This window comes from Borostomias antarcticus, assembly GCF_949987555.1.
Source record: "Borostomias antarcticus genome assembly, chromosome: 13".
Lineage (NCBI taxonomy): Eukaryota > Metazoa > Chordata > Actinopteri > Stomiiformes > Stomiidae > Borostomias > Borostomias antarcticus.
This window is the reverse complement of record NC_140246.1, coordinates 14,744,897-14,768,605: the sequence shown is the minus strand read 5'-3', so window position 1 is coordinate 14,768,605 and position 23,709 is coordinate 14,744,897. Positions and strand designations below refer to the sequence as shown.

Below are 23,709 nucleotides of genomic sequence, written 5' to 3'. Positions count from 1 at the left end.
CGCCCTTGACGAAATGCAGACATCAACGCGCCAATCGCTAATTTCCTCCTTCAATGACGTCTCGGCGGATGACAATTTCCCCCCCCCCCCCCACGTATCTCATTAAAATAACATTCATGTTGATTAAAATTTTAAAAACCAATACACGTTCATGAAACACTTCCAGTCCAACAGTGTATTGGGTGTGCACTCAGACTGATGTCTACGCTGCGAGTGTGTGAGGTCCTCACAAAGGGGGGTGCGCGGTGCTGCTTAGCTCAGGCCTCAACCCCGCTGTGAAGGGAGATGTAAATCACAGTATCCCAGCATGCATAGCCAAGCCGATCAATATTGTGTGTGTGTGTGTGTGTGTGTGTGTGTGTGTGTGTGTGTGTGTGTGTGTGTGCGCGTAGATGGGGTATCAACAGCGCCTGTGAGGATTAAGATGGAGACGGAGAGCTAGCTCAGAGGAAGAGAGAGAGATGCAGATCAAGAGACCGGAGTTTAGATCTTTTGATCAATGTCGGACGGTTGGTTGGGATGAGGAACGGAGGGGAAACATAATGTAATTTAGATATCAAATAAAAAAGCAGGCCGTCTGTGTTGAGAGTGTGTGTGTGTGTGTGTGTGTGTGTGTGTGTGTGTGTGTGTGTGTGTGTGTGTGTGTGTGTGCGTGTTGAGTGTGCGTATGTGCATGTTAAGAATGTGTGTGCATGCATGTTAAGAGTTTGTATGCGTGTTAAGTGTGTTCGTGCATGTTAAGAGTGTGTGTGCGTGTTAAGAGTGTGTGTGCGTGTTGTGTGTGTGTGCGTGTTAAGTGTGTGTGTGTGTGTTAAGAGTGTGTGTGCGTATTAAGAGTGTGGGTGCATGTTAACAGTGTGTGTGTGTGTGTGTTAAGTGTGTGTGCGCGCGTGTTGAGAGTGTGTATGTGTTTGAGTGTGTGTGTGTGTGTGTGCCAATCCGTCTGGCGGTTGATTACCTTCTTGCCAATGAGCTTCTTCCTCATGAACTCGCGTGCCTCGAACATGTAGGGCACGTCGTAGAGCGGACGGAAACGCTTGTCCTTGTCTTTATTCTTCTCCTGCAGACAGAGAGAGAGAGAGAGAGAGAGAGAGAGAGAGAGAGAAGGGAGGACAGAGGAGAGGGGGGGGGGGGATTAAAGGAGCAAAAAGGAGGGGGAAGAGAGAGCAAGAGGGAAAGAAAGAGGAGGTGAAGAGAAAGTCAGAGTTATAATAAAGTCAGTATTCAAACACTTCCCAACATCCAGGCAGCTGTACAGCTTTGCCCCCCCCCCCCCCACAAATACAGAAAGCTGGGGGGCTTGGCTGTTAGTTCACCCTCTCATCTGGGGGGCTTGGCTGTTAGTTCACCCTCTCATCTGGGGGGCTTGGCTGTTAGTTCACCCTCTCATCTGGGGGGCTTGGCTGTTAGTTCACCCTCTCATCTGGGGGGCTTGGATGTTAGTTCACCCTCTCATCTGGGGGGCTTGGATGTTAGTTCACCCTCTCATCTGGGAGGCTTGGCTGTTAGTTCACCCTCTCATCTGGGGGGCTTGGATGTTAGTTCACCCTCTCATCTGGGGGGCTTTGCTGTTAGTTCACCCTCTCATCGTCAGCCCAGAGGGACCCGGCTACGTCGCCACAGCCCAGCTCAGAGAACCAACGCATGAATGAATGAATGAATGAATGAATGAATGAATGAATGAATAACTGTGTGTGTGTGTGTGTGTGTGTGTATGTCCGCGTGTGCGTCTGTCTCACACGCATGGGCTGTGAGGGAATATAACACACAAACAATTATGTTAAACATGATCAACCACAGAGCAAATGAATATGTGCGCGTGCGCACAACCCCAGCACACACACACACCACACACTTTTTCACAACATAAGATGAGAATGACAACAATGACAGGAATAGGCCACAAACAGAATTCATTTGCATTTTCAAAGGAGTTTTTTGTTATTGTTGTTGTTTTGCTACTCCCAGTATCAGGGAGAGAGACACACTGACAGACGCTTTTCTCGTGGGGGAGAATATGGTGACTTATAAAGAGGCACATGGGGGGATGACAGATTCTAATATAAAAATAGGGTTCTGAATGACAATACCCCTGTGTTCACCGCCTAGAACCCAACGCCCCTCTATCAACACCATTATCCCTCACACAGGCATACAGACATACACACGCGCGCGCAGACAAGATACAGACACACTTCTCTCACACGCATGCACGCACACACACTTCCTCTCCTGCTCCTCCACCTCCTCTCTGAGGCATTTCAGTCTTTTATTCCTCCTCATGTTCAGGGCTGCCAGGTGCGGAACGCAGGTGAGCAGATGGAGAAGAGACGCAAGGTGTGTGTGTGTGCGCGCGCATGTGTGTTGAAAGGGGTAAATTCAAATGCAGTAAGCGTTGAGGGAATAAACTGGGCCCTCAAGAAGTGAAGCAAAATGTTGCATCTTGTAAGCACTGGACGCCACAGTCTGGAACTAGATTAAGGGCATTAGCGATTCGCACTAAGACGGTGGCACTAAGACGGTGTCAAACCCAATGGTTTGCAATGGGACGCCCGGCTACACGGGACACCCAGCTAGCACCACCAGGAACCGCATAATCCGCCGGCCAAATGTGGTTTCCTTAACCTTGGCGATAGTCTAATGAGGTTCAGGTCCATTAGCTTTCTCTCCCTTCTTACCCCCGGCTCGGGGCCAGTGAGGCGTAGGGCCTTCAAGAGCTGGGTTAATCTCACACCTGGCCGGCCTGAACGCCGATCCCAGAGCCCCCCTCCTCCATTTCGGCTCCCTTTGTAGACTTTTATCCTCCAAGCCCAGCCAGTCAAGATTTGGGATGAGTAGCCTTGTACTGCACTGCCCGCGAAGAATCCTCCATTTTGTGTCCGCCGAGGATTTTCGGCCAATGGGTAATTCCATCCAAGCCCCCGTTACAAAGGGATGAAGGGGGTCTTTCATTTCTCTGCTGAGGGTAGAATCCACCATTTTGTGTCTGCATAGGCTTACCCTAAAGGCCTTAAACCAAAAAGCAAGGTCAAGATGGGGCTTCTTTTTGGGGGGGGGGGGGGTGCCATCCACCCACCGCTCTTCGGAGGACAACTTTATTTTTAACGGTACAATATCGTGATTTTTCTGGGGTTTTATATGCTATTTGCACTAGAGGGCATTGAACAAACATGATTAAAGTATTAAATATGTCCGTTCTTTGGTTTTAGGGGCGGCTGTAGCTCAGTAGAGCGGGTCGTTCAGTGATCGAAGGGTCAGCGGTTCGAATCCCGGCTCCAACTGTCCACATGTCGAAGTGTCCTTGAGCAAGACATCTAACCCCCAATTGCTCCCAATGAGCAGGTTAGCACCTTGCATGTCAGCTACCGCCATTGGTGTGTGAATGTATGTGTGAATGGGTGAATGAGAGGCCATTGTAAAGCGCTTTGAGTGCCGCTAATGTGGAAAAGCGCTATATAAGTGCAGTCCATTTACCATTTACCATTTGGTTTTGGAGAAATAGCAATGCTCAATTCCTCGTCCCGTTATCCCCCGGTTTAGAAAATCCCCAATTTATGACTCAAATATAATAACCACGCCCAAAATGCATGACTAACTTGGGAGATCCACGCCCCTAAAGGTAACTGCATTATCAACGCCTCCTAAAAGGAATCTGAATACACCTGGCTTTTACATCATCTGACCGGCAAGCAAACCCACTACATTTCTAACATTGAGCAAGATTGATTACACTCTCATCAATGACCCTTTTATATTCTCCTTGTAATATATTATTACAGACGTTATCCAAGTATATCTGTAGTTGTCATACAAATTGGAAGGCTTTTTTATCATGATCTCCATGCCAGATAAGCTAATGTTAGCAGTAAGCAAAATAACAGTCCCTCTGCTAGCTGCTGTTATCAGCTTCAGTCTGTTGTCCTGTTTTGATTGATGTGATTTAATTTAGCTAGCTACATTACAGCAGCATCATTTAACTTGCTAAATCAATTGTGTTATGTCAAGACTCAAGACATTTTAGTGAAAATCGGGAGGTGTATTGTAGAGTCTGTTTGCTAATATCTTGTATATTTATTTTTGAGTTTTCTTCTGAGATGTTAATTAATATATTGTTGATATGATTGGTGGTGGCTCATTATATATAATATTTATTTTGGATTTTAGAACTGACGTTAGCTGTAGGAATTGAAGGAATTGGTCTCTCCCAACGCCATATTTTTCTGTTTCTTTCTGTCTTGAAAAGAGATTAAGGTGTTATTGGGAAGATGTGGTGGAGATGAGGGACACCTTTTTGTTTCCACACCAGGAAGTGTAATGGTGATTTATTCAGCTGAAAGTCAGGATTGTGCCAAATTGGGGTGTGCTTACAGGGTGCACGTGTGATGTTAGTAATCTTATTAGTTTTCCACCAGGCTGTCAGGGTTGCAGAAATCACAGTATTCTTGAAACAGTTGTGATGTTTTATATTTGTAATGAGGAATGGTAGGTCCTGTGGTAAAATTACCATACATGCTTCTTATTCAATATCTTCCCATGAATTGTGTTGTTGCTTTGGGTGAATACATTTATAAATATATGTTAATTGCTTGGCCAGATAATAATTGAGAATGTTGTGCTTCAAGTCCTCCTTTGTGTTTTATTTTTTATTTTTTTTAATTCTTGTTTTTTAGTTTTTCCAGTAGAATTTGGAATAATGGAATCCAGAGACTTGAGCCAATTTGTGGTATGTTGTGTTAAAATCAGGGAGAATAAATACTAGATTTTTGGGAGGAGACATTTTGACTGTTGCTATTCTCCTGTTTAGTTAAAGTGGTAGATTTGTTCATCTTTGTATGTCATCCTCTATTGTTTTTCATCAGTGGAGTATAATTAAAGGAATAGTAAAGGGAAAATGCATGTTTAGCCCTGTTTTAGGGTTACTTGTGATCATATACAATGGTTCAGATCAAAACGTTGACAAAGCTAGCATTTTCAAGAAAGTTGATAATTGCTCTACCACCGTTTTGGTCATACAATGGATGTGGATGGGCATCTTGAAAAATCATTCAAAAACATGTTAAACTCTCGATTTCAAATACAACTAGTGCTGCGAGCAGCAGTGAGCGGGCCCTCGCACCCCACGCGAGTCGGGGTGCTGCGCCGTTAAAGGCTGTGCTATTTCGGTGTGCAGTACTGAGAGAAACTTCCTGTCACCAGTAGGTGGCGCTGTAAGTGCGAGTCAATACCGACACATAGATGGGTTCAGAAGGCCACCTTCATGAAGCGTCAGCAATTTGGTGCAAATCGGATGATGTATGCAGGAGTTATGAGGACTTCCTGTTTTACCAATAGGTGGCGCTATAAGTATGACGCAATACTGACACATAGATGTGTTCAGGACAGAACTGTCATGAAGCGTGAGACATATCGGACAAATCGGATAATGTATGGAGGAGTTATGAGGACGTACTGTTTCACCAATAGGTGGCGCTATAAGTATGACGCAATACTGACACATAGATGTGTACAGGACAGAACCGTTATGAAGCGTGAGAAATATCGGACAAATCGGATAATGTATGTAGGAGTTATGAGTACTTCCTGTTTCACCAGTAGGTGGCGCTGTAAGTGTGACTCAATACCGACGCATAGATGTGTTCAGAAGGTGACCTTCATGAAGCGTCATCAATTTGGTGCAAATCGGATGATGTATGCAGGAGTTATGATGACTTCCTGCTTGACCTGTAGGTGGTGCTATAAGTATGACTCAATACTGACCTACAGATGTGTTCAGGATGCGACCTTCATCAAGCGTGAGCAATTTGGAGTAAATCGGATGACTTATGTAGGAGTTATGAGTACTTCCTGTTTCACCAGTAGGTGGCGCTGTAAGTGTAACTCAATACCGACGCATAGATGTGTTCAGAAGGTGACCTTCATGAAGCGTCAGCAATTTGGTGCAAATCGGATGATGTATGCAGGAGTTATGAGCACTTCCTGTTTCACCAATAGGTGGCGCTATAAGTATGACGCTATACTGACACATAGATGTGTTCAGGACAGAACCGTCATGAAGCGTGAGATATATCGGACAAATTGGATAATGTATGTAGGAGTTATGAGGACTTCCTGTTTCACCAATAGGTGGCGCTATAAGTATGACGCAATACTGACACATAGATGTGTTCAGGACAGAACCGTCATGAAGCGTGAGAAATATCGGACAAATCGGATAATGTATGTAGGAGATATGAGGACTTCCTGTTTCACCAATAGGTGGCGCTATAAGTATGACGCAATACTGACACATAGATGTGTTCAGGACAGAACCGTCATGAAGCGTGAGAAATATCGGACAAATCGGATAATGTATGTAGGAGATATGAGGACTTCCTATTTCACCAATAGGTGGCGCTATAAGTATGACGCAATACTGACACATAGATGTGTTCAGGACAGAACCGTCATGAAGCGTGAGAAATATCGGACAAATCGGATAATGTATGTAGGAGATATGAGGACTTCCTGTTTCACCAATAGGTGGCGCTATAAGTATGACGCAATACTGACACATAGATGTGTTCAGGACAGAACCGTCATGAAGCGTGAGAAATATCGGACAAATCGGATAATGTATGTAGGAGATATGAGGACTTCCTGTTTCACCAATAGGTGGCGCTATAAGTATGACGCAATACTGACACATAGATGTGTTCAGGACAGAACCGTCATGAAGCGTGAGAAATATCGGACAAATCGGATAATGTATGGAGGAGTTATGAGGACTTCCTGTTTCACCAATAGGTGGCGCTATAAGTATGACGCAATACTGACACATAGATGTGTTCAGGACAGAACCGTCATGAAGCGTGAGATATATCGGACAAATCGGATAATGTATGGAGGAGATATGAGGACTTCCTGTTTCACCAATAGGTGGCGCTATAAGTATGACGCAATACTGACACATAGATGTGTTCAGGACAGAACCGTCATGAAGCGTGAGAAATATCGGACAAATCGGATAATGTATGGAGGAGTTATGAGGACTTCCTGTTTCACCAATAGGTGGCGCAATAAGTATGACGCAATACTGACCCATAGATGTGTTCAGGACAGAACCGTCATGAAGCGTGAGATATATCGGACAAATCGGATAATGTATGGAGGAGTTATGAGGACATCGTGTTTTATGGCGAAATGTCAAACTTTGGCGGGGCGCCACGGCAAGGCTGTTTGGTGAAAACTCAATTTTTTTGATAACTTTTGATCACAAAGGAAGATGAAGCTGACCGGATATGAAGTTGATCGGATGAAATCTGTAGGAGGAGTTCGTCGAAGTACGAGGCATGGAAATGGTCAAAACAAGGACAAAATGGCACATTAAGATCAAAATGGCGGACTTCCTGTTGCATGTTGGGTATAGCTCCAAGAGACATTTAAGTGTGGCTCGATGAAATACATATGCCCACCGAATTTCGTTCGCCTACATCAAACTGAAATGTGGGGCTCGCCATTTTAAACTTTCCAGGGGGCGCTCTTGAGCCGTTTTGCCACACCCATTTCCGTCACCCATGAATTATCAAATTTTTCACCGGGACTGACGTATCTGCAAAGTTTCATCCGTTTTCATCGATGTTCAGGCCGCCTAAAAGGTATTTGTTTGGAGTAAAGAAGAAGAAGGAGAATAATAATAATCCTTCGAAATACAATAGGGCCTCGCACCGCCAGTGCTCGGGCCCTAATAACTGACACCCTTGGAGAAATGTTGACTCCTAGATATGTAATATTACCTTCTTTTTTTTTTAAATGAGGTCTAAAGGTCTATTATGAGGACGGGATAGCTCTACATTCATAGCAGTGTGATCAATAACCTAACATCGTATGGTTTGTCCTTTCTTTTAGCACTTTACTGTGTTGGGTGTATATATAAGAATACAACAAGAGCATACAGTCGTTTCCTTTGTTCTGATGTTTACATTTTTTCAATTTCTGGACATTCAATTTTATTTGAAAATGTCCCCCCCCTCTGTTTTTTTTTACAAATGGCACCCTGGTCCTGCGTGTGGTGCTAAATGTCTACCAGAACAAGCATGTTACCAACAAGCATCTGTATGGAGGGCTACCAAAGCTGAGTGAGAAAGTGGCATCCAGGAGGATGAAACTTGCTGGCCACTGCCACAGACATCATGAATTCCCAGCCAGCAAGCTGGTGCTCTGGGAGCCGACACACGGGCACCGATTAAGAGGACGTCCCACACCAACATACGTGGATGTACTGAGGAGGGACGCAGGAGTGCAGAGTTCTGCGGAACTGGCTGGATGTATGGACGACCGAGAGGATTGGAGACTTCGCTGTCAAGCTCGTCTGAGGACGATCTAATGAATGAGGTGATAATTATGTCAAGATTGTCGTTTAATAAAGTTAATTAAATGGAATAATCTGCGTGTGTTGTTTGATGCTGGTGTTCTATGATGAGTCCTGTTTGGTCAGGGTGAATTAAAAGAGAAGTGACTGTTTAAATTCTAGTGAGTAGGGTATTGCTATTATTTTAATGTATGTATTGATGAGTGAAAGGGAGCGGTAACTGGAAGGAAGGGTTGGGTCTTTGTCCGGCTTAAGCAGTACTGAGTTAAGTGCCGGGTTCATGTGAGGAGGAATTTTGGAATAATGTTTTATTTCATTTGCCAATCTTATGAATAGAAGATGGGGCTTCTTGCTGAACCACCTGACGAATATCCACCATTTTCTGTCTTGGCAGTCTGACTTGTGGGCGTTCCCCCCACGGCCCCAGTCAGAGGCTCACTAAGACTGATGTGAAAACCATCCATTTTGTGTCTGCCAATGCCAATTATCAGGCGTACTGTGAACAGTGTCACGGAACAGGGTCAAGACTGCTACACCACTTCACCGTTTCGCCTCAGAGAGAAACACGGGGTAAGAAAGAGAAAGGGGATCATTGTTACTTAATGAGGTGTTTCACTCCCTGGAAGAGAGTCAAGTCAGGTGGTGAAAGAGCCTAAATGTCATCTGTATGTGCCAATTAGAAACACTGGTTGTAATGGGTCATGTCAAATCCCTCAGGAGAGACAAGTGGAGAAAAGAGAGAGAGAGAGAGAGAGAGAGAGAGAGAGAGAGAGAGATGTAAGGTTAATGAGGTAAAAGGTACAAAACAGAAAAGCAAAAGAGAGAGAGAGACTCGACTCCCCTAATGAAGTCCAAAAAATATCGGCTGAAACTCCGCACTGCAAATTCCTGATGAATGAGATGTTTTCAATGTGGAGGGGAATGGCCCAGAAATATTTTTCAAAATCAGCAGACAGGAAGCGCTTCTGTGTGCTCCAGAATCGATGGGACTTCCACCATCAGGCCAAATGCACTTGTTGATGCAGGCAAAGCTATCCACACGGCCGGAGCTGAAGCCTGGCTTTTACTCCCACAAAGCCGATCAGGCGATACTGCAGTTGTCTGCCCACAGAAGATTATAAGAGAGTCATTTCAAACGCACCCGACGTGACCCTAGTACCAACATTCATCCCCGCTCCGCCTCGGGGGGCGTGTTGTTTTCTATTTGGGATAAATTCCATTCCCTCCAAATGACCCCCAGACGCGGGATAATCCCTGACAAGCACGAGAGAGAACACGAAGGCGGCTCGTATCGCCGCTCGTAGCCGCGGGGCAGGGGGAACTCGACAGACGGGGGGGTCGTGAAACTGTGACCTCACGGATGAGGTTGTGACTCACTGCGCATGCCTTGCACAATTCCAGCTTTGGAGGGAGAATGTACGTGGAGGGCATGTTGAGTGGTTAATGGGTGGGTGTGTGCGTGTGTGTGTGCATGTGTGCGCGTGCGTGCGTGTTTGCGTATGGATAGATTCAAGTAACCAGTATAAAAAAGGGAGAAAACCTTTGCTAGTGAGGAAACTACATTTGGAGCCTTGGAGAAGCTGACCTTGACATTATGAATTAAGAGAGACAAAAGGTACATATACACACTGCCTGAAGCAACAACAGCATCAATAGATTGTATGCTTAGATAGAACACACACACATGTTCGCACACACACACGCAGAAACACACGCACAAGCGCGCACACACACGACCAAGCCATTAGTCCACTTGCCTGAGCAAAACAAGCACTTGGTCTAATTATCATGTCTCTTGAAATGCATCGACATCAAATGTGTCCTAGGCCATTAGCCTAGAGCTGAGCATGTGATAGACTACATCTCACCCACCCCCAGAACAGGGGCCTTCTACCCACTCCCCATCTCCCTGTTCTAGTCTAACCTATGACATAACAGCTGTGAATGGCGTATGGCAGAAACTTTCCACCAATGACAGGGCAGGATGTTGGCCACGGTCAGTACAGGTGAAGTGTTAACTAGCCAATGGTGTGGGAGATGAGTCATAGCCGGGAGGGTGGGGGGTGGGGGGTCGGGGCGCACAGTTGGTGACCCTAGACGGGGTCAACGTGTCACGTCCTGCTGCAGGCTAACCACAGGCCGGGGGGACGCAGGGAGGGATGAGAGAGAGAGAGAGAGAGAGAGAGAGAGAGAGAGAGAGAGAGAAAGAGAGAGAGAGAGGATGAGAAACGCTATGATGTGCACATACCGATGAGACTCTTCCTGCATGTTAACATGAAATATTAAGGCAGATACTTCCAAACCTCCAAACCAACACACGGAGGACACAGGACCGAACCAACCATGGACATACGAGCACACATGAACGAGCCAACGAAGAACTACAGAATGAACTAAAGAAAGTGTGTGTGTGGGGGGGGGGGGCAGGGGGGGTGTAACTGAGTCACTGAGCAGCCCCGACGCCCCCTCCCCCATATCTAGTGTTTTCTCTGGGCTCGTCGTACTGCAGCGCTCTGAGAACGAGCACAAAAAAACTGAAGAGAAGAAGCTGACTCGAACTCCTTGGCTCAAAATAACTCCCATCTGAAAATACACTACAGCTACCACACCGGGGGAGAGAGAGGGAGAGGAGGAGGAGAGAGAGGAGGAGAGAGCAGAACAGAGATACTACAAAAAGGAGCCGGCACGTGAGGTCACGTTTCACTAGGACCCGTCAGTCAGTGTACATTAATGGGAGGGAGCCCCATCAACGACAGAGAGACAGAGAGAGTGTGAGAGTGAGAGAGAGAGAAAGAGAGACAGTGAGTGAGAGAGAGACGGCGAGTGAGAGAGAGACGGCGAGTGAGAGAGAGACGGCGAGTGAGTGAGCTAGAGAGAGAGAGAGGGAGGAGAGAGAGAGTGAGTGAGTGAGTGAGAATGAGAGAGAGAGGGAGCTGGGGCTGATGGGAGATGAGAGGAGGGCAGCTTGGCAGCGGCTGTCACACTTCATCTGTGCACTGGTCATCGCATCTGGCCCTGGAACCTCCCCAAACGGTTGCACGCACACACATACGCACGCACGCACCTATATACACACACACACACACACACACTGAACGAGGACACATCAAAAAAACATTAGAGACACACACAAACACACAAAGTGAAGCATGAAGCAAACTAGATAACACTTAATAGGACACAAAAGGTCACACACTCACACACTTTATGACGACAACTGGCACTGGCCAGACCAGACTCTGGAAAGTCCCAAAGTCCTTTACACTCGGAGGGATGGGGGTGTGTGTGGTTTATATTATTTGCTCTGGACTTGAGGGAGGTCAAAGAAGGGTGTTTGTCTGTGTGTGTGTGTGTGTGTGTGTGTGTGTGTGTGTGTGTGTCTGACTACACCTGTGATGCCTCCTTATACATGCAGCATTGGAGTGTGTGTGTGTCTCTGTTTCATTAGCCATTAAGATGAGATCAGTCTGCAGACGTCTATGGGCGAGCACATAAGAGGATGGAGCTGCGTGCTGTAAGGTCCCACCCCCCCCCCCCCCCCCCCCCCCGACGCTGGGCTCAGACGCACACTCCCAGACTCCCCCCGACATACGACGGAGCAATGGAGCACACACAACACATGCTGTCCAAGCATCTGGCGCAGGCAGAGAGGAGAGAGATGGAGGGATGGGAGGGGAGGAGGGAGGGGAGAAAGATGGAGGGAATGAGGGAAGGGGTATGAAGAGAGGGTGAATGGATGGGATGGATAGGGAGAAAGAGGGAAGATGAAACAGGATGAGTGCGGTGAGGGAGAGGGGGAGAGAGAGAGATGGGGGGGAGGGGGAGAAAGGAAGGGTTAGGAGGGAGAGTGAGAGGGAAAGAGAGAGACAGAGAGTTGGAGGAATGAAGGAGGGAGTGTGAGAGAGAAAGAGAGAGAGGGGGGGGAAGGAGGGAGAGTGAGAGAGAGGGAAGCGTCATGGGGGGGATTGAGAGAGTAAGAGGGGAGTGGAGAGATGGAGAGAGACAGACTCGGGCGTGATTGTCTCTCCTAAAGAGCAGCGCACTCCAGACTCATCCTGGCCAGCGAGGCAAGTAACCACACTGCAGAGGACGGACACACACACACGCGTGCACTCTCACACACACACGCGCACACACACACACGCACACACACGCACACACACGCACACACACGCACACACGCTCGCTACAGATCTAGTGAATGAAGAAGTGGAGGAACGGAGAAAGAGAACAAAGCCTTTCCTTAATGATGTGATGCGCTAACGACGGAGGGGAGAGAGGGATGGAGGGAAAACAAGGACACTGGGGAGAGGGAGGGAGGGAGGGAGGGAGGGAGGGAGGGAGGGAGGGAGGGAGGGAGGGAGGGAGGGAGGGAGGGAGGGAGGGAGGGAGGGAATAAAGGAGAAAATATGGGCAGAGAAGAGCACTGGAGGTTTATACTGTGTTCTAAAGCCTCCCCTACAGCAGATCTATAAAAGCCCTTCTGGCCGTGGCGAGATTGCCGAGCACATTTCAATTTACAAACAACCGCGGTCGACCGGAGTGCTGCACAGCGGGAGAGAGCAGAGTATCGCAGAGATGAGCCTCACTCACGGCTCTCGCTGATGGCAGAAAGCTGTCCAAAAACCACCGTTCTTTAGTTGCTCTACGCGGCGCCGCTAGATATTAAAAGCCCCGATACTGCCAGTCTAACCAGCCGAAAGCACAAATGCTTTTTTCCCCCCATAGCGCTCCACGCCTATGTTCTTCTACCTACACGATCAAGGGGAGCTCTGACACAGAGCTGATAGGGAAGGCAGTCTAGTCAAATACTGCATAGACTATTCATTGGGCACTGTTCATTTTGGCTACCTATCCCTAAAAGGTTCCCAGCTAGCACCATTAAACACAGAACACCTAGAGCTCTAGAACACCTATAGCTCTAGAACACCTATAGCTCTAGAATCCCTATAGCTCTAGAACACCTATAGCTCTAGAATCCCTATAGCTCTAGAACACCTATAGCTCTAGAACACCTATAGCTTGACACTTCCTATCCAGTCATCCATTTATTTATTTTCTATACAGAAGAAGGAAACGGAGAGAGTGTGTGTGTGTGTGTGTGTGGGTGTGTGTGCATGACTCATCTCCCGACTCACGACTGCTTGCTCTCTGGGGGGCCGGAACACAGCGTGGGGTTGGAGCGGAGAGGGGGGGCGTGGCCTAATCAAGGCTAACGAATGAGGCGAGAAGCCTCGTCCTGCGATAGCGCTGAGTCATCACCGCCGTGGAGGATGGGGGGGGTCAAAGGTCATCCACTGATTCGAGGCTCCTGTCCTCCTCGTGACGAAGGGCTATCTTTAGCCCATTCTTATTCTATCAATACAGAGTCCTCTCTCGTTCTCTTTCCATCCCCTCTCTCTCTCTTCCATTACACTCCTCTCTTATTAGACCAAAGAGACTTCAATCTGATTACAACCCACAGGAAGCTTAGCTTAAGAGGGAACACTGAAGAGAGGGGGGAGTGTGTGTGTGTGTGTGTGTGTGTGCACGGATATCCGTACACACAAATGTTTTTACGTACCCGGCTGTCTCAGAGCAGTGACAAGGTGTATGGCAGAGGTGAGTGCTATCGAGCGTGTGTGCTTGCTGAGTGTGTGCTTGCGTGTGTGTGTGTGTGTGTGTGTGCGCGCGCGCGCGGTGCATGGCAGTGATTCAGGAAAAAGGGGAGGATCGATTGGCCCACTTCTCTGCAGTGCTGCAATCATAGTCTGGGAGGGGGTGGGGGTGGTGTGGTGGGAGGAGGGTCCTCTATTACAGGTGCGCCCCCTAGTGGACAAACACAGCAGAGAGCAGAGGAGGGCACCCCCCTTCTTCCATCTGCAGTCACGATGACGGATTCGGGGCGAGCCGAGGGATGGGGCGAGCCGAGGGATGCCCCGTCACGGGGGGGGGGCACTTCCAAAGACAAGCCCCCCCCACCCCCCCGTGGCACCAGAACGGGCCAGCGGATGCCCTCGCACTCTTTCAAGGACCACAGCAGGCACACACACACAAACAAACAAACAAACGCACGTAGTACAAAATGCGTGCACACACACACAGACACACTCTGGTGCGTACCTCGCCCTCGATCCTGGGGGGTCTGATGCTGGACAGGTGGATGGTCTTGTACTCGCCAGAGTTGAGCTTCACCACTATGGCGTCGGCGTTGACCACCTGCATCACCTGGTCAGAAAGATAAGGGTGGGGGAGAGAGAGAGAGAGAGAGAGGTGTTAGTGAGGGGGTTCCTGGTACATTTGGAAGACGGAGAGGAAATGTGCCTGTGGCCTGGAGGATTGAGCAGAAGAGAAGCAGCGTTTTCCACGCAGGAAGAGAAGAACACTCGCCCGCCCACCTAGAGGTCAGTCCCAGTCCCACACTACGCGCCCCGCTGTGCACATGCAGATGGTAAATGGACTGCATTTCTATATATAGCGCTTTCATCTAAAGCGCTTTACAATGGCGTCTCATTCACCCGTTCACACACACATGGCGGCCAGCTGCCACGCAAGGTGCTGGCCTGCTTATTGGAAAGAATTTGGGGTTCAGTGTCCAAGCGAGCAGCGTTGAGTCTGTGTGTATTAACACCGCTTCTTCAAAGCTACAGTGTGTGGGGTTAGTGTGGCGAGCCTGATATGAGCTGGCTATGAGCTAGCATTGAGGGAAAATTACTTCTGCCAGCTGCTACGCATGAACGGCTCCCTCCCACCTCCAGGCCGTGGTCAAGCCCTACACCCCCTCCCGACCGCTACGCTCTGCTACCTCGGGGCGACTGGCTGCCCCGTCACTCCGGGGATCGATCGATACGGTCACGGCTCTTCTCTGTTCTGGCCCCGCAGTGGCGGAACGAACTGCCCACCGGCGTCAGGAAAGCAGAGTCGCTGCCCATCTTTCGCCGCTGGCTCAAAACTCGCCTCTTCAAGAAATACTACCAGGATCCTCCCTTTTAAACACATGTTATTATATTGTTTGCTACTCTTGCACTTTGCCCTCAGCACTAGATTATGCTCTTAGTCACCTCAGTTTAGAAAGGAGATGCACTTTTCTTGTGAGTTCTTGCGAGTAGTAGTACACTGACTTCCTACGTTAAACACAATAATTGTCGCTTTGGACAAAAGCGTCTGCTAAATGACTAATGTAATGTAAGTCACTTTGCGGGTTTGGGTACGCCAGCCTTCACTCCCAAATAAGGCCGTAGATGGACACCCTGTGTTCTCAGCATGCATGCAGGCTTTGAACCAGATGTGTCCACGCCCCTCTGAGGGAGGAGGCACCCTCAGATCCAAGATAGTTTTTTTTGCCGAAGAACTCGGCACTTTGGTGGCCCCTCCGGTCGTGATAAAATCAGCACTGCGCTGTAAGAACCACAATCCCCCAATCCCCCACTCACTCGCTGTGATGGAAAAAAAAAAATATGATAAACGCGCGTGGAGCAGACTGGATTGGAAGATTGTAGCTTCCATATAGCCAATGGACTTTCTGGAAGGATGGCTTCAATGCAGGTAAATACCGGTCTTCTTTCTTTTATGTGCATGTAGATAAATTTGTGTGGCGAAGTGTTTGTCGTCTTTCTGATATTATGACACGCAAAACACGTCACTTCCATTTCCACCACAAGATCTCCCGCCAGTGTACTAGCCAGTACACCCAAATTCTAAAATAATACATTTACAGGGTCTCATGCAGTCTCATGTCACGGAAATATGGGGGTTTTGCCAAGGCCAATTCATATACTAATAGCAAGTAAAGGTGAATATTGAACTATAAAATTCTCATTCAGCTTTAATGCTCTGGAGTCCACCCGACACCAAATTATAATAATCATTCTAATTCCCTCTCTAGGTCATCGTCGGACGAGCTTCCAGTCACCCCAATGCTTGGCGCACCTGGCCAGCTCGCCCGTACCTTCGGCCCCGGCGCCTTTCTTGAGTCTGCCCACGTACGTTAGTGTGGGGGACGCCAACGCTCCAGTATGCTGGCCAGAAGCTCCCGGAGTCTCTGGCAGTGACCAGCCGGCCTCATTCTCCTGGCTGCTTCTCACTCACCCTTGGTGACCCCCCCCATACAGATGCTTGTTGGTAACATGCTCGTTCTGGTTGATGTTCGGTACTGAACGCAGCGTGCTGGTGTAGCGCCCATCCAGGGACAGTAGCAGTGCCAAGATAATTGCAGATAATTGCTGTAGTCGCAGAGCCAAACAGCACTCCACAAAGATGTGGTTTAAACAGAGAAGCTCACTCACTTAAATATTTAAATGTTTTAGTGATTTTTTTGTGTTTTTTTGTGAGGCAAAGTTGCATCTATAGTCCTTCCTTTAAACATTTAACTCCTGAATTTCTGGGCAGTTTGGCCTTTTGGCACTTTATTTTATATTGGAATATGTCTGATTTGTTTCATTGTTCATCACAACCAGCAACAACAACGCTGCAGTGAATTAATAAAAACATAACTCCTTTTTGCCTTTAGAGTGGTATTTTTTCTTCAGTAAACCCAGATAGTGTGATGTATCGCTGATGAATTGTCTTCATGATGCAATGCAGAATCGCTGTCCCCGATGGCGATACCACCAGTATCGGGAGCCAAATCTCATAAGGTTATCGTATGGCGAGTTACCCTGTGACACCCATCTACATTCCCCACTGGTGAATAGGGATGTTAACAGTTAATCGACTATCGATTAATTGCCGATAAGAATTTACTTGAGTAAGATTTGGTTACTCGATTAATTGCTTGTTAATGGAACAGAACATTTTTGGGGGGAATGAACGTGAGTTACGTGAAATGTAATCATGATTTAGGGTCTGACTGCACATGCGGGCACCACGCCATGTAGTGAAGGCTAATTGCGATGCCGGGAAATTTCCATGAACCAGCAGAAGACGACAAAAAAATTAAGTGAGCAAAGCGCAGTCCGCCGCGGGACGTTCTTATCAATTAATCGACTATCGTTTAAGGTTAATAGTTATCGATTAATGAAATTCCTTGAAATTTGCAACCGTACTGGTGAAGTGAAGACATGTTGGCGCAGACCACTCCTTTCAACTGGCTAAGTCACACAAACAGTTATCCAAGTTTTTTTGTGTATGTGTGTGTGTGTGTGTGTGCGTGTGCATGTGTTGAGGCTGAGAAATCACTCAGCAAACGCACTAAGCACCCTGGTCTCTCAACAAGCCTTTTAAAGGCCTCATCGCTCAAAAGCCCAGAACAAGGATAAAGGATATAAAGAAGAAAGACTCAGAGACCAGCTTGTGACACACACACACACACACACACACACACACGTGTGGGTGACACATCAAGATTGATTGGAGAGTGCGTGCACATGAAAAGTAGACAAATACACACTCTGATGTGACATGCACACAATTGAGGGTGATCTATCAAGCCACCAGAGGATTGTGTTTGCCTGGGTGTGCAAACAGACCAATACAAGGACACACACAACTGGGCTCACTCTGGGCATTACTGTACATGAAGTTCACATGTGATGGCGGGACAGACTTCACCTGGTCCATCATTAAGCTAAAAATAACTCATCAATCTGCCATTACGTACGCCATCTGATACCACAAATTAACCAGCCCACACACGCAGACACGTGCACACACACACACACGCACGCACACATAGCGGAGAAAACGGCAAACGGCATCCTGTTAGGTTGTAATGTGAGAAAGAAGCGAGTGGGAGAAGGGAGAGATGTGAAGACGGGCGCTGCGGTCTCTCCTGGTCTCTCCTAGTCTCGGGGAGTCCGAGGTGAGCGCTACTCCTCTCTCTGATCCTCTGCGGCACCGACCCACACACACACACACACACACTCACAACCGTAACAAGGTCACAGGAGCCAAAAAGACTGTTTTGTTGTTGTTTTTTTTTGTGTGTGTGTGTGGGGGGGTCTCTATCAAATAAATGAATGGCATGCATACGTTGGAGGAGCAGAAGATGGCTGGCCAGCACATTTGCTGGGTAATTAGCAGCTGTGTGTGCAGGGGAGGGATGGGGGGAGGGAGGAGGGTAGGGAGGGAGGGAAAGAAGGCAGTATGAGAGTGTGAGGGAAAGAGAGAAAGATGAGGGGAAGGAGAAACAAGGGGTGGGGGGGGGCGCGAGGGAGGGGGAGGAGAGAGAGCGAGAGAGAGAGAGAGAGAGAGAGAGAGAGAGAGAGAGAGAGAGAGAGAGAGAGAGGGAGAGGGAGGAGAGGGAGAGAGCCTTTCGATGAGAGCTGCCAAGAGGGACAACCATGCAGCATGAGTCATTGCTCCGGAGACGCCGGGGCCGCATGGAGGTGCTGCCACCAGGTGGCGTTGGGCGGCATGACATCTGCAGTGTGCACTCAATCATTTACGACTTCCATCCGTCCAACGTCGTCTAGCCTGCCTCATCAGTCAGCTGACTACTAGGCATCAAAACTGGCGAACGCGCCGGCTTAGAGTTCATTGTTGATCATGATACTCTTGAATTGGTTTCGACTCGTTTAGACTCTCGTCCAAAAAAGGTTCATCACAGGGCGGATTGATGCTTCTAAAGCGTTAGTATAGCACCAGGCGGACAGGCTCTGTGTGTGGGTGTGTGTGTGTGTGTGTGTGTGTGTGTGTGTGTGTGTGTGAGAAAGGCAAATCCTCATGTCACGCCTGCGTGAGAGAGGAGACGAGGCAAGGAGACAGTGTTACACTATTTAGACCCCCCCACCCCCCGCCCGCCCTGGATGACGGACGAGTCTGTAACCCGAGGACGGCTCTCCACCACGCCCCGTTCATCCATCACTCTCCTGAGGTCAGCAGGCGTGCAAGGAGAGAGGAGAGGAGACGAGGAGGAGGAGGAGAGGAGGTGATCTGCCCTGTTGGGACGTGGCCTATATCCACCTCTCCAGGTCCACCTCTCCCAGTAGGGGTGAGAGAGAGAGATGGAGGGGAGAGGGGGAGAGATAGAGAGAGGTGGGGGGGAGTCTGGAGAGAGAGAGGTGGAAGAGAGAGAGATGGGAGGGAGAGGGAAAGAGAAAGAGGGAGAGGGGGAGATAGAGGGGAGAAAGGGAGAGAGGGGGGAGAGAGAAAGAGAGAGGGAGAGAGAGAGAGGGAGAGAGAGGGGGGGAGAGAGAGAGAGGGAGAGAGGGGGGAGAGAGAGAGAGAAGGGGAGAGAGGTGGGGGGAGAGAGAGAGAGAGGGAGAGAGGGGGGAGAGAGAGAGAGAGGGGGAGAGAGGTGGGGAGAGAGAGAGAGGGAGGAGAGAGAGAGAGGGGGAGAGAGAGAGAGGGGGGAGAGAGAGAGGGGTGGGGGGGTGAGTCAGCAGTACTGACTCTGGGGAACAGGGCTGCTCATCCTCTGAACTCCATCCATCACTCGCAGGGGAGGAGGGGGAGACGGGGACGAGAGACGGGCGAGGGGAGCGTGATGGGATGGATGGATCCATCAGGGAGGGGTCAACAGGCCGCAGCGTCAGGAGGGAGCCCGTCCAGCCAGGACGCACTCCGGAGGTCGACCAAAAACAAGTCAAGGTGACCTAGAACCGTCCCATGAGGACGCAAGGTGGATCCAGATCCACTAATGAGTTGTTGTTGTTTACATCCATATTGATTAAAACCAAGGGACAAAACGCATCACGGTGTCCTATGGGAGTCATCCAGTCCTCACAAAACCAACACCAATCTATCCCCAGCATGGAGCCTGAGTCTGCGTAGCGGGAAATTAAAAAAGAAAAAAAAGTCCACCGTAAATACGGGCCAAGGTGACATCACGGTAAACGTTTTTGCCGAGGGCCATCTCCCGAACGGCCGATAACTCACTAATCCCTAAACAAACTGGCTAATGTGACGCGCCTCGCGGGCGGCGATGGGGCTCGCGCCCATCTCTGTATCGGAACAGCGGGAGAGGAAGGAGGGAGGGGCGGGGCATGCTGGGATCAACGTAGGCCTGGGCTGTGGAGGGCGGGGGGGGGGGAAGGGGGGGCTGGTTTGACGGTGCACGAAACATCCGGGGGCTCGAAACATCTACCTTCAAAGCTTCCTCTGCTGCTTTCGTTGATCTCGCCAAGATCCCTCTCACAGCCCGCGCTGTCATCTCCTCATCTTAAAGCCAACTCGCCGTGTGTGTGTATGTGTGTGTGAATGTGTGTTTGTGTGTGTGTGTGCGTGCCTGTGTGCTCTCTTTCACTCACGCCCACGGCCTTCCCCGAGTTACCCTTTCCTCCACTGCTTCACGCACACACACACACACACTCACGCACACAAACTTCTCTTTATTCAGCTTTTATTCTGGGGGCTCAGGCACATCTGAGGGCAGCCCTAGCCCACAGCAATCTTCCTCTTTCCTTCACCCTCCCTCCTTAAGGTACCCTTCCCTCCATCACCCTGCCAAACACACACGCACGCGCGCACACACATGCACACACGCACCTCTTTATTCAGCTTTTATTCTGGAGGCTCAGGCACATCTGAGGGCAGCCCTAGTCTGATATAAATGTTTTATCTTTTCGCTAGCTCTGCTTCAGGTCTCCCTTCTGAGTCAGGGATAAAAGATAGAACACACACTAAAATATGTTGTTTGGGTTTTTTCTACAAACTCATTTTGTAAGCAGATTGCTCAAGCAACACCTTTTATGTAACCCAAGGCCAGCCATGAATTTTTCAGGGTCTTAAATTTCAGCAGCCTTGTTTAGAAAAGAGCAGATGCACACAAAAACAGGGTCAACTTAAAAGGGTGTTAAGAAACTTTTTTGCTCCTGGACATCTAAAGAAGATATTGTCGTGGAAGCAACTCAATTTAGACTGAATACAGAGTAACTTCATTGAGAGAGGCTTCCCAACTAGCTCAGCATCACAGCAGTACCTCCGTACCCATAATGCATCACCTTAAAACGGCAAATGAGATTACGCTACATTACGGCGGCCTGTTGAAGACTTCTGCCTCACTTAGCTGAAAGTAATGGGCTTTGACAAGGGGGACGATTTGGGACACGTTTGGTAAAATGCCGCCACACCCCCCGCGAACTCCGGTCCCCCTAGGAAGACCATCATTTCCCCTCTGGCCGTATCCAATAACCTCCGAAGCTAATATCCCTCATATCAGCCCTGGGTGATCAGAGCCCGGCACACACCAGCGCCTCTGGCCTAATTTGACTGGGGAGCGCTGGGAGGTCGCTGCTAAGCACTTCTCCTCTGCAACCCCCTCTGTGCTCTTAAGTTTGGGTGTGGGGGAGCGTGAAGAAGGGAGGGAGGGAGGGGAGGGGAGGGAGGGACGATATTCGGCAGCGCTTCCAAAACTCAGTCCTAATTTTGGTGCAGTGCTGTGACAGACAGGGGGAGAAAAAAAAAAAAAAAAACTGTCAGCCGTCAAAATTCTGCAACGTAGACAGCAAGCGGGAAGTTTGGGGGGGGGGGGGGGGGGGGGAACTCCACTAGTACCCACTTAAGACTTGCGCTGCGATCAATAACTGCAGGATTACCATTCCGGGCAGCTGTAACTTCCCCCCCCCGCCCTCGTTCCCTGCCCTTATAAATTACAGCCAACGGGATTGCAGCAGACAGGACTGCCTATAAGAGGAAATTTGAAGGAGCTCTTAAGTCTACCCGGTAACATCACACCCTCTGAACCAGAGGGTGAACCAGAGTGCAGGGGCAGAGGGGCACACGGGGGCTTCCGGAACGGGCCGCTTTGAGGGGCTTACCTTGGCTACGAACTGTCTGTCCTTCTGGTCCAGGTTGGCTGTGGGGGCGACGTAGTCCTTCCAGATGCGAACTTTGCGCTCTTTGGCAGACCTGTTCAGAGCGGAGGTTGGGGTGGGGGGGGGGGGCGCGACACACAACATTAATGGATCCCAGAAGTCAGCCGTGTTGGGTTTGTGTGACGCGTGTTTTCAGCGTGTTCCTTTGACACTCCGTCTGAGCGTGTGGTATATTAGTGGCCTGTGTGTTCCCCTCAGCCGACCTTCTCCAAACCGAGAATAGCGTCCGGCTACGCGTTTCAGAAGCAGAGGGCAAAACCGGAACATACGCTCAACATTGTGATCGGAAGGCCAAACCAATATGCTCAAATGCGAAGTGGCATGCTAACGGAGCTAGCGGTGGTGTGTGAGTACGTGTAGGGGGGGGTTGGCGTAGGGAGTAAGAGGCGTGGCGTTGTGACTGCAGTTCTTAGGTGGGGGTGAGGGACGGACCGTTCGAAGGCGCGGAGCTTCTCTGCTCCCTGGGTGTAGACGGCCATGGACCAGTCCACGCAGCGGGCGAAGCCTTCCTTCAGCAGCAGCTCTGTGATGTTCCCGTTCTGGAAACAACAACGAGAGGGGACAACAGTCAGCGCGTGTGTGTGTGTGTGTGTGTCATCCTGGGTGGAGGATGTGTGTGTGTGTGTGTGCGTGCGTGTGTGTGCGCATTGTACCGGGTGGAGGATGGTCCCCAGGATGGCCTGGTGTGTGTGTGTGTGTGTGTGCATGTCGTACTGGGTGGAGGATGGTCCCCAGGATGACCTGGTTGGTGTGTGTGTGTTGGTGTGTGCGTGTGTGTGTGTGTGTCGTACCGGGTGGAGGATGGTCCCCAGGATGACCTGGTTGGTGTGTGTGTGTTGGTGTGTGTGTGTGTGTGTGTGTGTGTGTGTGTGTCGTACCGGGTGGAGGATGGTCCCCAGGATGACCTGGTTGGTGTGTGTGTGTGTTGGTGTGTGTGTGTGTGTGTGTGTGTGTGTGTCGTACTGGGTGGAGGATGGTCCCCAGGATGACCTGGTTGGTGTGTGTGTGTGTTGGTGTGTGTGTGTGTGTGTGTGTGTGTGTGTCGTACCGGGTGGAGGATGGTCCCCAGGATGACCTGGTTGGTGTGTGTGTGTTGGTGTGTGTGTGTGTGTGTGTGTGTGTGTGTGTCGTACCGGGTGGAGGATGGTCCCCAGGATGACCTGGTTGGTGTGTGTGTGTTGGTGTGTGTGTGTGTGTGTGTGTGTCGTACCGGGTGGAGGATGGTCCCCAGGATGACCTGGTTGGTGTGTGTGTGTGTTGGTGTGTGTGTGTGTGTGTCGTACCGGGTGGAGGATGGTCCCCAGGATGACCTGGTTGGTGTGTGTGTGTGTGTGTGTGTGTGTCGTACCGGGTGGAGGATGGTCCCCAGGATGACCTGGTTGGTGTGTGTGTGTGTTGGTGTGTGTGTGTGTGTGTGTGTGTGTCGTACCGGGTGGAGGATGGTCCCCAGGATGACCTGGTTGGTGTGTGTGTGTGTTGGTGTGTGTGTGTGTGTGTGTGTGTGTCGTACCGGGTGGAGGATGGTCCCCAGGATGACCTGGTTGGTGTGTGTGTGTTGGTGTGTGTGTGTGTGTGTGTGTGTGTGTCGTACCGGGTGGAGGATGGTCCCCAGGATGACCTGGTTGGTGT

At 49.5% G+C, this 23,709-nt stretch overlaps 1 protein-coding gene across 1 annotated transcript in view; it reads right to left on the bottom strand.

Annotated features, from left to right (window-relative positions):
* Nucleotides 1-23,709, bottom strand: part of snd1 (staphylococcal nuclease and tudor domain containing 1) — a 210,323-nt gene that overhangs the window by 173,179 nt on the left and 13,435 nt on the right. The window contains exons 8-11 of the mRNA XM_084448019.1: nt 22,513-22,619; nt 22,024-22,114; nt 14,450-14,554; nt 959-1,060 (exon numbers count right to left, since the gene is read on the bottom strand). Of these exons, the coding sequence (XP_084304145.1) occupies nt 959-1,060; nt 14,450-14,554; nt 22,024-22,114; nt 22,513-22,619 (405 nt within the window). The remainder of the gene's footprint in view (nt 1-958; nt 1,061-14,449; nt 14,555-22,023; nt 22,115-22,512; nt 22,620-23,709) is intronic.